The 13,024-nt window shown below is 42.8% G+C and overlaps 1 protein-coding gene across 1 annotated transcript; it reads left to right on the forward strand.

The window, feature by feature from the left end:
* LOC116053644 (gap junction delta-4 protein) lies at nt 1–3,269 on the forward strand. The gene is made up of 2 exons (XM_031304745.2): nt 1–344; nt 564–3,269. Exons 1-2 carry the CDS (start codon nt 281–283, stop codon nt 1,781–1,783), a joined length of 1,284 nt encoding a protein of 427 aa, XP_031160605.1. The 5' UTR covers nt 1–280; the 3' UTR covers nt 1,784–3,269.
* The last annotated feature ends 9,755 nt before the right edge of the window (nt 3,270–13,024 follow it).

Below are 13,024 nucleotides of genomic sequence, written 5' to 3' on the forward strand. Positions count from 1 at the left end.
GGGTGACTCAAATGGATCACGTTGGATTTTCCCTGCCGGAACCTGGCACATATTCCCTCTAGGAGAAAGAGAGAGAGAGTCAGACTGCTGAGGGAATGTCTGTCAACTTGGAGGTTATTGTGCCACTAGAAGCCACTGTGCCCCTTGGTAGAAAGGGTAGGGGAGAAGTGGCTGGATAGAGGGTGAGGTGCTGGCTCAAGGGTTTATCGTTTGTGTTCAATTCCCTTGGTGCCTGGAACTGGATGACTTTTTATTTTGGAGGGCCTTGAGCACAGCAAGCATGGCGGGATCAAGTGCCTCTGAGGTCATCTTCATCTCTGTCAGTCACAACATCACTTTGATGGGTGAGTTGACCTCACTGACACATTAACTGGTTTCTGTATTATGTTGGTGTGCAGTGAAATGTTTTCTTTTCTGCAGATCTATAAACCTCAAGGTGAAATCTCAAACAGGCACTTTTTGCTAATATCTGCGCCTTGAGTTTTTTTGTTGCAAGATTTGCCTTATTTCATGAATCATTGTCAAATCAGCAAATTTTTAATCCCAATGTGCTTATTTTTCAGGAAAGATGTGGTTCATTGTGATGATTTTCCTCCGGGTCCTGATCCTCCTCTTTGCTGGTTATCCCCTCTATCAGGACGAGCAGGAGCGATTTGTGTGTAACACCATTCAGCCAGGCTGCGCCAATGTGTGCTATGATCTATTTTCTCCCATCTCTCTCTTCCGCTTCTGGCTGGTCCAGCTCATTATCTTGTGTCTCCCCTACATCATCTTTATCATTTATGTGGTCCATAAGATCTCGAATGACCTCACTGCGGACTCCTCGGGTCACACCAAAGCCTTGCCGTTGTTTAAGATCCACCAGGAGCCGTTCAGCAAGGCATCTGTAACCAAGATGCCTCTGGTGACTGAACGGGGATGGACCCGGTGCTTCACAGGAGCCTACATCCTCCATCTGATGTTCAGAACGCTGTTGGAGGCAGGGTTTGGGGCAGCTCACTATTATCTGTTTGGTTTCTACATCCCCAGGAGGTTCCTGTGCCAGCAACCTCCGTGCACTACCCAGGTGGACTGCTACATCTCCAGGCCCACTGAGAAGACCGTGATGCTCAACTTCATGCTCGGTGTGGCTGCTCTTTCCCTTTTCCTAAACGTGTTGGATTTCATCTGCGCCATCAAGCGATCGGTTAGGCAGAAGAGCAAGAAGAAGGTGATGTTGGAAAAGATTTATGAGGAAGAGCAGTGTTTCCTTTCAGGCAGAGGAGCCTCCAGAGGAATAGACCCAAATGCCTCCATGGCTCAGCCGGATCTAGAGGCAGAGGCTTGTCACACAGGGAGTTTCCGCAAGAGGCAAGGCAGCAAGGGCTCTGGTGGAGGGGGTGTGCTGGCTTTAGGTCAGGAACCATCCTGCCTGGAGCGCTCCTCTCTTCCACGCTCTCCAGAACCTCCAGGCTGCAACACTAACGGGAACAATGGCTACTCTTTTTCCCAAGAGGAGGCTCCGGAAAGGAATGGCAGTGAGGTGGCTCTCTGCCCCCCAGAGCCAATGGGTACACCCAGATCCATTCGTGTGAGCAAACGCAGTCGACTCAAACCGCCACCTCCACCTAGACGGGACCTTGGATCTTCCCCCACGGAGCCAGCAGGGCCCTTCAGGGACGTTTCCACAGCAACAACAATCTGTACCAGAAGGGTGGGTCAGTATACGCTGGTTGAGCTGGGCAGCGGGGCAGAGTTACAGACCAATGATGATGGGCAAGAGAAAAGATCAGAGTGGGTGTGAGGGTTGGATTGCTTTATTTCCAGGTTATTTTGGAACACAAGGATCGGACGAATAGATGTGAGAGCAATATGAGAAACAAACAGAGATAACCCAGGGCTTAGACAGTGGCAACAACTGTTGGAGCTGACATCCTGCCATGCTCTGTACCTCATTTTAAAATGCAGACTGCACTAATCCAAAACGGAAATGCATTCACCAGACACCTTTAGACTCATGAGGCATAATCACATTTGCTGTGATTTCATCACGCCATCAGATCACATTGCCTTTGAGGAGCAGTAGCTGAGTGATGCAAAGCGACAAGAATCCAAGTCCTGAATAGGACCTCTCTTAACAAAACAAGTGAAGAATGACAGGACACTCTAGCCTTGAACAAACCTCAGCCTTGAGAAAATCTAAAAGAGAGCAGTCCACCTGTTTCTTCCCTTGTTGGCTTTTACCCCCACCTCCCTGGACACACTGTCCATAAACAAAGACAGGCCTTGACCTGTCCCACATGTACAAGCCGACCTACCACCACATGATACCACGGTCTCTTTTGTGTTTGGATCACTGAGGTCAAAGGACATGGGTAGTCTCCAGGCCCTGCGCTTGGGGGACCTTTTGGAATCAGAGGGTCAGGCCCAAATGAAAGGCAATAATCTGACTAAGGTGGTGTTATTTAACTCATGGAATGGAAAAGGATTCCTCTTTCAGAAGTGAAGGACACTATGAAGGCCCCGAAAGCATAGACTCACAAAGCAATTATGTTCCCCCATAGGGGCTCTGTATTTATGGAGACGGCTTGTCACTCTATTTCAGGGCCTCGCGGAGCTTAGGAGGAATACAAGCCTGAACGTACACTGTGACTAGAAATAGAGCACGGCGGAGCGCTGCAAAGGAGCAGCGTGGCCCGTTGCCCTTCAGGATATCTCCTCTCTGCTTGCTGGGGCTTTGCTTTCACCTCGATCAAAGCTCAGATGAATGTGGGTCAGACACCAGCTCCCACTGTGACACACGTCAAGACAGTATAGTTCAATGAACTTGTTCCTTTGCTGAAATGTTTCCAGATTTTTAGCAGCAGTGTAACCTGTCAGTCTACTTTCTTGAAATCGCTGGACTACTTTATACAGGTGATTGTGAGGAGACTCTCACAGTAAATCAGTGGCATCACAGAAACACTTCGCACACACTATAGCTGAGGGGCCATTCTCCGTGTAAACGGATAGCTCTTGATCTTCCTCCTCTTGTGGTCTCTTTGAAGGTGACATCAAAAGCCTCATATCTCACCTATCTACTGAGGGCTGCACCCTGACTGTCATAAGAGTGACCACAGGGGGTTTTCATGAGACCACAGCAGGTCTAATGGTGCCGCACCTCCTCCATACACAGTGTTCAGTGTAGAAGCCAAAGCTGGACTCAGTGATACTTGTGTGCATTGCAATTCTGTCCTTTAAGGGTGGGCAGATTGCAAAATGTTCTTGTAATTGTTAAAATGAAGCAATTCTTTTTTTTGTAATACATACGAATAATGAATAATCAATGTTATATTCTCACTTACCATTGAATTCATTTTACTGTCATTTAGTTTTGATTACAAACCATCAGTGCCTACTTCCATCATAGTAGAGTCATATCCCAATAAAATGTTCTTGTAATCTTCCAATACAATATCAAATAAATGTATGTACAGTTTCATTCGCTATTGTATAGTTTCTTTACGAAGTGAAAATTCTTTGATAGTTTGTTTGATCTCTTATTTCTCTGTGTATCATTGACTCTTGACTATGACATTGATGACTTTAACTTTTCAAGGCACTTTATTGCAATTATTCTTGTTTGATCCAGTCCATTGTGCTGCAGTCGCTTTACCAATACTGTAGTTTGAAATCATGCTGCCCTCCAGTGACGCAAAATGTGAAATGCTGCCCTATATTGAATCCAACACTTGAAGTCTGATGCCATCCGGCATTGTGATGACAGATTGTGATATGTGAATACATGAATCTTCATAAAACATTTATGTTGTGACTCTTTCCATCAATATATCAGGCCAATCTGTTAAAGACACATTTTTAAAACTTTTTTTCCCTCCTGAATTTCCTGTGCTGTAGATTTTCTAAACATTATTGAAGTGACCCCCTACTCACAATAAGTGCAATGTCACTTCATTTGCTTTATTAGGCAGCAGTTCTTTCCTTTTGTGTATTTCAGGCCGTCCTGATTAATAATAACCTGTTAGGCTCAGCGGGTAAATTTGGCAGCTTGAGAGGCTGGGGCACTCAGAGTACAGTAACAGATAAGCCATAGTTTGCAGGATATAGGGGGTTTATGGTTCTAAAAGCTGTTTTTAAAAAATGCAGACATGCAGGTCAGAGTTGCAGGCAGGGTCGGATTAACCTGCCCTGGGCAAAAATGATCTGTGGGCCCAAATCAAGCCCCTCCTAGGTGTCCTGCCATGTGTTTAGAGTCACTGTTAACCTTTTTAATATGAAACCCCAATCTTTGCCTGATCTTAACTAAGTCCTTGAGTCCTTAAACACAAATTTCTAAGAAATTTATATAAGGAATAAGCACCATTTAAGGCGTATTTTAATCCTTTTCTGGCAAGTCAGGCGAGTGGATTATTTGTTTTTTCCCTTAATGACCCATTTAGTTTGCAGCACTGTTCGCAGCGGTCAAAGTCAGCCTTTAGCTTGTTGCTGCATGTAAAATGGAATGCAGAAAAACATCTAGCATGCCTGCCTGTTACAGGTGTGTCCCATGCTGCTGATTATGCTGCTTGACAGCAAACAGAGCAGCAGCAAGGAGGCGTGAAGCCTAGGGGGCTGTCCCAATGCTCATGTACAGTTGTTGATAACCCAACCAAAGCCTGTCAGAACCTGCTCTGCTGTGTCTTTCCCAGGTGTTGTTGCATAGACGCGTTATTATGGAATCCACGTAACTTCTAGGAAAGGCCCGCCCTACGAAGCAGCTCGATTGGTTGGGGTTAGGCATTGACCTTGAGTAGTTAAGGTTAGGATAGCCGATTGGTCAGGTGATAGGACCTGAACAAATTGGGTTACGTTGCGTAAGTAGCCTTGAAATCCAGACCCAAATCCGAAAGATTAGGGGTCTGGCAATGAGTAATGAAAATGGCCCAACTCGAGGGGCTGGTAGATTACACTCTTGCCGTATCCGGTCGGCAAAACAACAAAAACGTCCTTCATGCAAAGGAACGATTCGAGCGCCGTCTTCTGTTCCTCTTTTAGATAAAAAGCCAAGTCTAACTTGTTCATTGTAGCGGCCAAAGCCGTTTCAAACAACTGGTGTTCATCCGTAGCCATGTTGCAATGTTTACTAATGACTTCGACGTCGCAGCGCTGTCGTCATCTGTTTAGCTCGCCTCTGGCCCGCCTATATCAGATACACCGATGTGATTGGTGCAGCTCGGCTACAAGGGCATAGTTAATGAGCATCATTACTGAATGCCAGAGTGACTCGCTGAGCAAATTCAAATTGTGCTCTCGTGAGAACTCTGGATTTCCAGGGTATGCATGGACACCTGGCAAATGGTAGTGTGTGAATGCTATTGAAGGGCGGGCCTTTCCTAGAAGTTGCGTGGGTTCCATAATAACGCTGCATAGACTGTATTAAGTGAAGCTAAACACGTTGATCGCCCCCCTAGTGGCTGCCCGCAATAAAGGTCATAAACCCTGCCCCCTCCATGTTAGCGATTGGACATAAGATAAGATAAGATAAACTTTATTGTCCCGAAGGAAATTTGTCTTGGGTAAAGAGAAGCGCTGGCAACAGCTGCATACACACACATACACCAGACATTAACAAACAGTAAGCACATAACAATGTATAACAAGACAACAATGTGCTCTAGGACGAGCAACGAATAAATAAGATCATATTGCACAGGCCCTGATACAGTAAAGTATTGCACTGCCCCATAATAAAGTTAGTTACGCGTAATATGGGCTATTCCCAAACAAAGGATGCTAAGTGTGGATATAGGAATTGCACATAGTGAGTAAACATACACAGGTTACATTGGTTAAGGCCAACACATTATTATAGTAATGAGAACAGGACTGGTTGATGAGCCAAATCTCATAACGTTACAGTCTATGGGCCAAACTGGATGAACTCCAGCACAGTGTGGCTTTACTTATGTACAGAGGGAGGAAGTGGAGACGCGTCGTCCATCTTTATATACAGTCTATGGTCTTTAAAGCCAGTTACAGGCCTACAGCTCCTTTTCATATCAGCCTAAACCATTCCACTATGTTTGTTTCATCCTACTATGGATCTGTGTTTTCTTCCTCTGTCTCAAATGTCAGAGACCAAAGAACTTTCCTCCAGGGCCTGCTCCATTACTGTTACAGATACTGAGGAACCTGTTGAACCTCAGCCTTCACAACCCCATGAGGGACATTGAGAGGGTAAGAAAAGCACTGCCACGGGACTTGTACCCTTTCATTGTTATGCTACTGACTCATCATCATCAGCCACATACATTCACGCCTAGAAGCTGTAACGTTACCTAGAAGCACAATAGAACTTACTCACACAGAGTGAGTATTCAGTGTGTGTAAGCAGCTCCATGGCAGAGTGGCTTCTAGCGTGTTGCCTTCCCTAATAAAATTGTGCAGAGAATGAATTGTGCATTGCCTTAAGTGACACTGACTATAAATGCTAGTTATGAATTCCTCTACGAATGTTAGCTGGTTTTGTTATATTATATGTATAGGAGGTTAAGACAAAACGTGTGAAGGCCACTATATGGCCTCTAGCAAAGTTTCCTCAATAAGTTTTTATGTGACTCAGATTTACTGTATGTTCGCACAGCTGATTGGCTGTAAATTAAATTTGGCCATTTACTCTACAATATTGAAATAGGTTAGACAATATTCAATATTCGTAGTAGCTGATTTTTAAAGGTTGGTCATCTTCACGGGCGTGAATTAATAGCAGATCCATTGCATGTTGCATTTTAAAAGCTTCTTACTGTGCTTTCCCTAGCTGAGGCAGTGCTATGGAAACGTCTACAGTCTCTTCATCGGACCCAAACTGGCCGTAGTCATCAATGGGTCCAGGCCATGAAAGAGTTACTTGTGAGTCGGCAGAGAAACTCTAATTTCTCCTAAATAATGCCTGGCAGGCAGAAATGGGGACTCGAGTTTGAGACTTGGACACGAGTTGCACTTAAGTCGCACACACAGTGCCTTCAGACTTGACTTGAGACTCGTCCTCGAAAGACTTGAGACTCGACTCGGACTCGAGATGCGGGACTCGTGATTAATCTTTATTTTTAGGAAACGTCTGATGAACTGAATGTTACCCCGCTCCCTGCGTAACTTATAACCTACCTATGTAACACGCGGCCACACGCGAGAGAGGACAACCAACATGTCGACCGCACCGGCAGCTGCTGTGCCTTCATCAGGGGCTTTGGCTTTAAAAACTTCAGACAACAAGGCCCAAACAAAAGAAGCGCTGAATGCTAAATATGTGGTATCAAGATAAAGGATTCTGGCTCAACCACATCTAATTTGATCAGATACCTGAAAATGCACCCTGATAGGTTGGCAAACATGTTTAGCTTAGCATTGGCCGTCGAACGTTAGCTTGCTTCTTGCTTTAGCCACGACCTACGGGAGGTTAACTCAGACTGTCGTCCACTAGATGTTATGAAAAGATGAATGAGCGTTTGTTTGTTTGCTGTAATAATTGTTACGTAATAATGTACTGGCTGCAATGCTTTGAATTCCTTATATATAGCTATGCAGTGTTCTGAGCAGCCTGGATGGAACGCAGCATGGGTTACAACACTCATTATAACCATGAGAGACTTGAGACTTGACTTGGACTCTAGCTGAAAGACTTGAGACAGATGACAGGTGATTGGATGAACCATTTATCAGTCCGCCATTGTTGTTTTTTAAAAAAAACAGTCATGGCCATCACACACCTAAACCCCGCCCGTAGCTGCCAGTAGCTCCTCACCGGACGCTTGGTGCTGTAAGCTGGTAGTTCCAACGCATTAGGTTGGAGCCTGACAAGATGGATTTTTGTGACATGTGATCCCGCAATTCTTGCGTGATTTCATGATATTGTGACAATCTAGCTACCTTGCAAGGTAAACCAGGAGTTGAAGCATTGGTGATGTTACAGCTGCAATCCTTTCACTGCCATGTTTGACTGTTGGTCCAATCTTCCTGTTCAGCTTTTCTTGCTGAACTGGTATTTTGAGAAAAATTCAGCAGCATCGTACAACTCAATTGGGTTGAGCCTGTCCCTTAACTTGATTACTTTGCTCAATCCATCTTAATAAGGTAGCCAGTTTAAAAGTTAAATCTCCTCAAGTGTAAGTTTAAAGTTAATACTGGATCACAGTTTAAAGTTTTGGTGCAACAGAATACAATTTAATCTAGATTTAGAGTAACGACTAAACTAACCTTTAAAGACATTTTAAAGCTAGTTTAAATGTTTGGCGCAACATGATTTAACGTTAAACCGTGATTTAAAACAGGTTTAAAAATGAATCCTTATTGGTGCAACCCAGCCTGAAGGATTGCCACTTTAACTAGTTAAGAAATGAAGAAATATATTGTATACTACATATTTTTCTTTTGTTGTTGTTGTTGTTTTTAATCATGTTTTTAACTGTTTAACTGGTAGTATTAATCAGTCAAAACTCTTAATGTCAGTCAACGGTTAAACGGTTAATTACTATTATCTATTTAGAGCTGGAGGAGAAAAGACTGTCTAGTTAATGGCTTCCTCTAGTGGACAGAATTGAGTATTGCGTTTAATAAAGTTGTATTTCTGTACATCAGCAGTATGGCACAGGCTGCTTCATGGGGGAAAAAACCTATGAATATCTTAAGTTTGGTATAGTGGGCCACTTTGTTCCATCAGACTGATTGGAGGAATGAATCTTATTATGGAGTATAAACTGTAGATGAAATATGTATTTTGATATCTTGGATGAACAACAACAATAAAGCATTCTGATTTGGTTTAATGCACCGTTCAAGGCCTTTGACCTTCGGTGGAAGGAGCTAACTGAGTTTCCCTGTGGTTGAGCTCAGGTGTGGTGTGACACTCATTTTACATCATAATAATAATAAAAGGGTTGTCATTTAATACCATATTACATGTTAATTAATAATTTAAAAACAAAAAAACATCTTTGTAAATAATGCAAAAATGCTGTATTTAAAAAAAGAGATGTGACCTATTAAGACAGCAAGGAGCTACCTAATGACCATTGATATGATTGAGCTGAATTGTTTTCAATAAATACTATTTAAAATTCAAAGGTTTTGGCTAAATTACGTGATTTTATTTCACTTGACATTAGAGTAACAGTTACAGTTTGTACATAGAAGTAGGACCACCTTTTTTTTTTTATAAACTAAACGACAGCATCGCTCTCATTGGCTGCTTATAGTCTGATTGTTCTGCTGCTATTTATTATCAGAACCGTGACATCACACCCATTTTGGGTGATGAGTGTGGGCGCGTTTGTTGCACTAAGATCGCCCCCTAATGTGACCCTACCCAGAGTGAATCTGGCAAAACACTCAGCGTTTCAGATGAAAGAAGTTTTCCTTTTGTGTGCATGTCAGTCAGTCAGTGAAGGACTGAGGGAACACAGTGTTCTGCCGCTGTGTGTGTATGTGTGTGTGGAGGTGGGGGGGGGGGCTTGGATTGGAAGAGGCAGCAGGGGTGTACTGTAAGGACTACTAAACCACAGAGGCATTGTCACTGTGCCAACGGGGAGCCGGCTTTTTATGCTCATATCTTTGTGAGTCTCAGTCATAGTGCTCAAGTAAATCATTTATTGGTGAAGAACTGCATGACTGACAATATTAATTGTCTTTTTTTTCTTTTTTTTTTAACCAAACAGCAACAGCCTTGATGATGTCCAAGTCCCATTGAAACTATAACCATGAAGCCTGAGCGCTGAACCCCTCTATTTTCCAACATCTGCCGTCTGAAATGGCCAGCTGGGAATAATGTGCCTGAGCTGGAGGTCAGGAGCTTCAACGTTAATCTAAATTGGGTCACAGAAACCCGAGGTCACTGTTACGCTTTATGCATGGAAGAATACACTCGTGGAAACTCTGGGGTTTTAGTGCTATTGTTCATCTTCCACTGACAAAAGTAATTTGGAAAATAAAGAGAAATGAGAGCAACTAGCATATTTATGAAACCTTTACCTAATTGAAACCTAATTTAATCACGTGGCGGTGCTTTGAACCACAATTTTGATGTACATGCTTTTGGTAACAGAACGACAAAAAACTGTAAAAGCAACATATAATTGACTAGTTTTGGCACATTTTTATTTTTAATATCGTTACGTTTTGGTTTTGTTGTCACCCACATGAAATACTAAACAATGATCTGATATAGTTGTCTGTCGTAATCTTTAATACAAAAACAACTAATGCAGATCACAAGCTGCTGTCCACAGCTGCAATATCCTCCTGATGCATTAAGAGATAAAAAAAAAAAAAAACACCTTCTCTACCTTCTCCCGTAAGAATCAATAGTATAAAAAAGCAGGACATGCCTATCATCCTTCTACTCTCCTCTGTGTCTGCCTACCATCAAACGCTGCCATTAATATTTGATATTTGATTTGATTTTACACATCTGTGTACAGAGAGTGATGGAAAATGGCAAGAAGACAATTCAATCAGTTGCATGGAGGGTCGTCTCCTGGATTTATACACGGGTTGATGGATTTATTTGTTACCAGATTTGCTTATTACACCTCTGCACCAATGCAGCCCAGTAATATCCCTTACAAATGTTATGGGCCACAGGTAGCAGTCGAGAACAAGCCCTGACAAGATGAGATAATTGGCATGTCCATAAAATCCTAATAAAAGTAAACCATAAAGTCAGACTTGACCTGGACTATTACCAGTTAATACCCAACCATTCTGAGAGCCCTGCCCTGTCTGTGTGAAGGCTCACCTAATGGCTCTCTCATACTTTCTCCTATACACTGCACTGAACTGGGTCGCTGACCCCTGTGGAGGAAACAGGCAGTTACCTTTTAATTACAATGTGTGCATAACGGCCAAGCCAGGTCCTAATGCTTTAAGTGCTTGGACAGTTGGTTTGTGGAGCCAGGGAGTTTGGTATTATCAAGGGGGGGGGGGGGAGGGAAGATGGGTCAGGGTGATGTGTTTAGCAGTGAATGTCAATTTTAAAATGTCTAACAAATGGTCTTAAGAATGGTTCCTGAACTTTGACTTACGTGTCATAAAATTCTCATTAAAAGTATGACTTTCTTTAAAGAAGCTAATAGTAACTTTATTTGTGATTTGTCAGTTCTGACTGCAGTGACTCAGAAGTGTTCACATATCATAATGGCCTAGACTATTAAGATGACAATACCAATATATGCCATTTGGGATACACTAAATGCTACACCATATTGTAAACATAGCCATACTGAGAAATACAGAGAGAGTTGTGTGGAGCTGATAGTCTTATTTAGCTTTGTAGCAACTCATTTGGCAACGACTTGAATGTAAGCTTTAACTTTAAACATGCTTATTTTAGACATCATGACTCCAGAAAAAAAGATTTATGTTTACTAATGATTTTTAGTAATGACTACTAATGTAAACTTGATTAACTTGACCTGTTAAATTTCACCTTGTGTAAAAACGTAGACGGTTTTAAGACAATGGGTTTCCACACAAATTTCTAGTAAAGTCAACTAATTTGGGATAACAGTGTATCATCATACACATGTGTGTAGCTGCTACCTCTACTGAAGAGGTTTATGTTTGGCTCTTATTCCTGATTCTAAGATTAGGAGCAAAATGACATCGTTCTCAGAATTTTGACACCCCAGATTTTCAAGTGAGGAGGCTTGTGGAGGTGTGCAGTTCTGCTTCTGCCACTAGGTGGAGCTGCATATTAATGTCACTGCTAAGAGGCTGCCAGTGAGAGCTGGAGCTGCACATAGACTGAGGGTTTTGAGGTAAAAATGAGAAAAACAAACTGCAGGACGGAACGCAACCGTGACAACTTGATGGAAATATAGCAGCAATGGGTCAGATCATGAACTTGTATGCTAGAATAAGTTGTTTACCAAACAGAGAGCAGTGCAATATTTACATTTTCTATGAAGATTTAAACTCCCAAACTTGAGCTTCACTGACTTTAACAAACTACTCAAAACTGTTGATGAGCTACGTGCAAGAACAATGCTAAAGAAGCCGCTCTTTTGATCTTAAGAAAAGTACATTTTTGTTACGACTTCCATCTTCATTGCATGGTGTCTTTGCTGACAGCACTGATGCAAGATTTATATGGCTGATTTACACTCCCAACAGATGCATGTCTGCACTACAGTGAACAAGAAGCTTTGGGGGTTTACATCTTCAGTCTAAGTGCAAAGGAATAAAGCAGGAACAAAGCAGTAACTACAAAGCCCACTGTCACTATTGACCAGAAAATCAAAGGCATTTCTACGCTGGGTTACAGTGTATCATCTTATGCCAGCGCATTGGGTTAATTGGGACCAAACCAGATACATTTGTAGCTAAAAAATGCCTCGATTAGGGGGCCCTAAGATGTGAGATCATGTGAACAGACCACCTGTGGGGCTTTCATTGCCATTTCAATATCATTCATGTCAAGGCCCCTGCACTCGCTGACACAGCTTGAGCCGAGGGAGAAGGTGTTTCAATTCATCCTCTGCGGAAAAAAAAACCAAACACAAGACGCAGGGGCTCTGGCAGGTTTCAGCGCTGACAAACTCAAGGGGGCAAGGGGTTCCAAAATGCTCTTTCAATTGTAGGACGTCAAAGCATCCAAATGGGGACGTTTAGAGGGAACCTTGGCACATCAGACAGACACTCCTAATACACACCACCTTTATACTAGGCTGTTAAAGAAGAAAGATCAAAGTTTCTGCAGATGAAAAGGGTCTGTTCCCTGCATTTATACCCCCATTCACCCACTCCCTCTTTTACTAAATTAAGAAAGCGGGCTTCGGCAGGCATGTGAAGAGGACTTCAACAATTATGGAGATGCTCCAACTCAACCCCTGCCTCTAATTACCGGTCTCTGATGGTTAAAAGGGCTTCCTTTTTAGCCAGGACTCTCAAAAACTGCTATTCCTGCTGCCATCTTCAACACGGTGACCACAAGGAACCACAAAATATGCCTGCACAGGCTTGAAAACCGAACAGCCTCCTTTGCATGGGAAAACACTGCAAAGTTACACAGAAG

The sequence above is a fragment of the Sander lucioperca genome, chromosome 1 (genome assembly GCF_008315115.2).
Source record: "Sander lucioperca isolate FBNREF2018 chromosome 1, SLUC_FBN_1.2, whole genome shotgun sequence".
Taxonomy (NCBI): Eukaryota; Metazoa; Chordata; class Actinopteri; order Perciformes; family Percidae; genus Sander; species Sander lucioperca.

Bases quoted from the DNA above. Each gene is read 5' to 3' on its own strand.
- LOC116053644 (XM_031304745.2), top strand. From the start codon at position 281: ATGGCGGGATCAAGTGCCTCTGAGGTCATCTTCATCTCTGTCAGTCAC. The intron at 345-563 runs GTGAGTTGACCT...CTTATTTTTCAG, and splicing joins TCACAACATCACTTTGATGG to GAAAGATGTGGTTCATTGTG.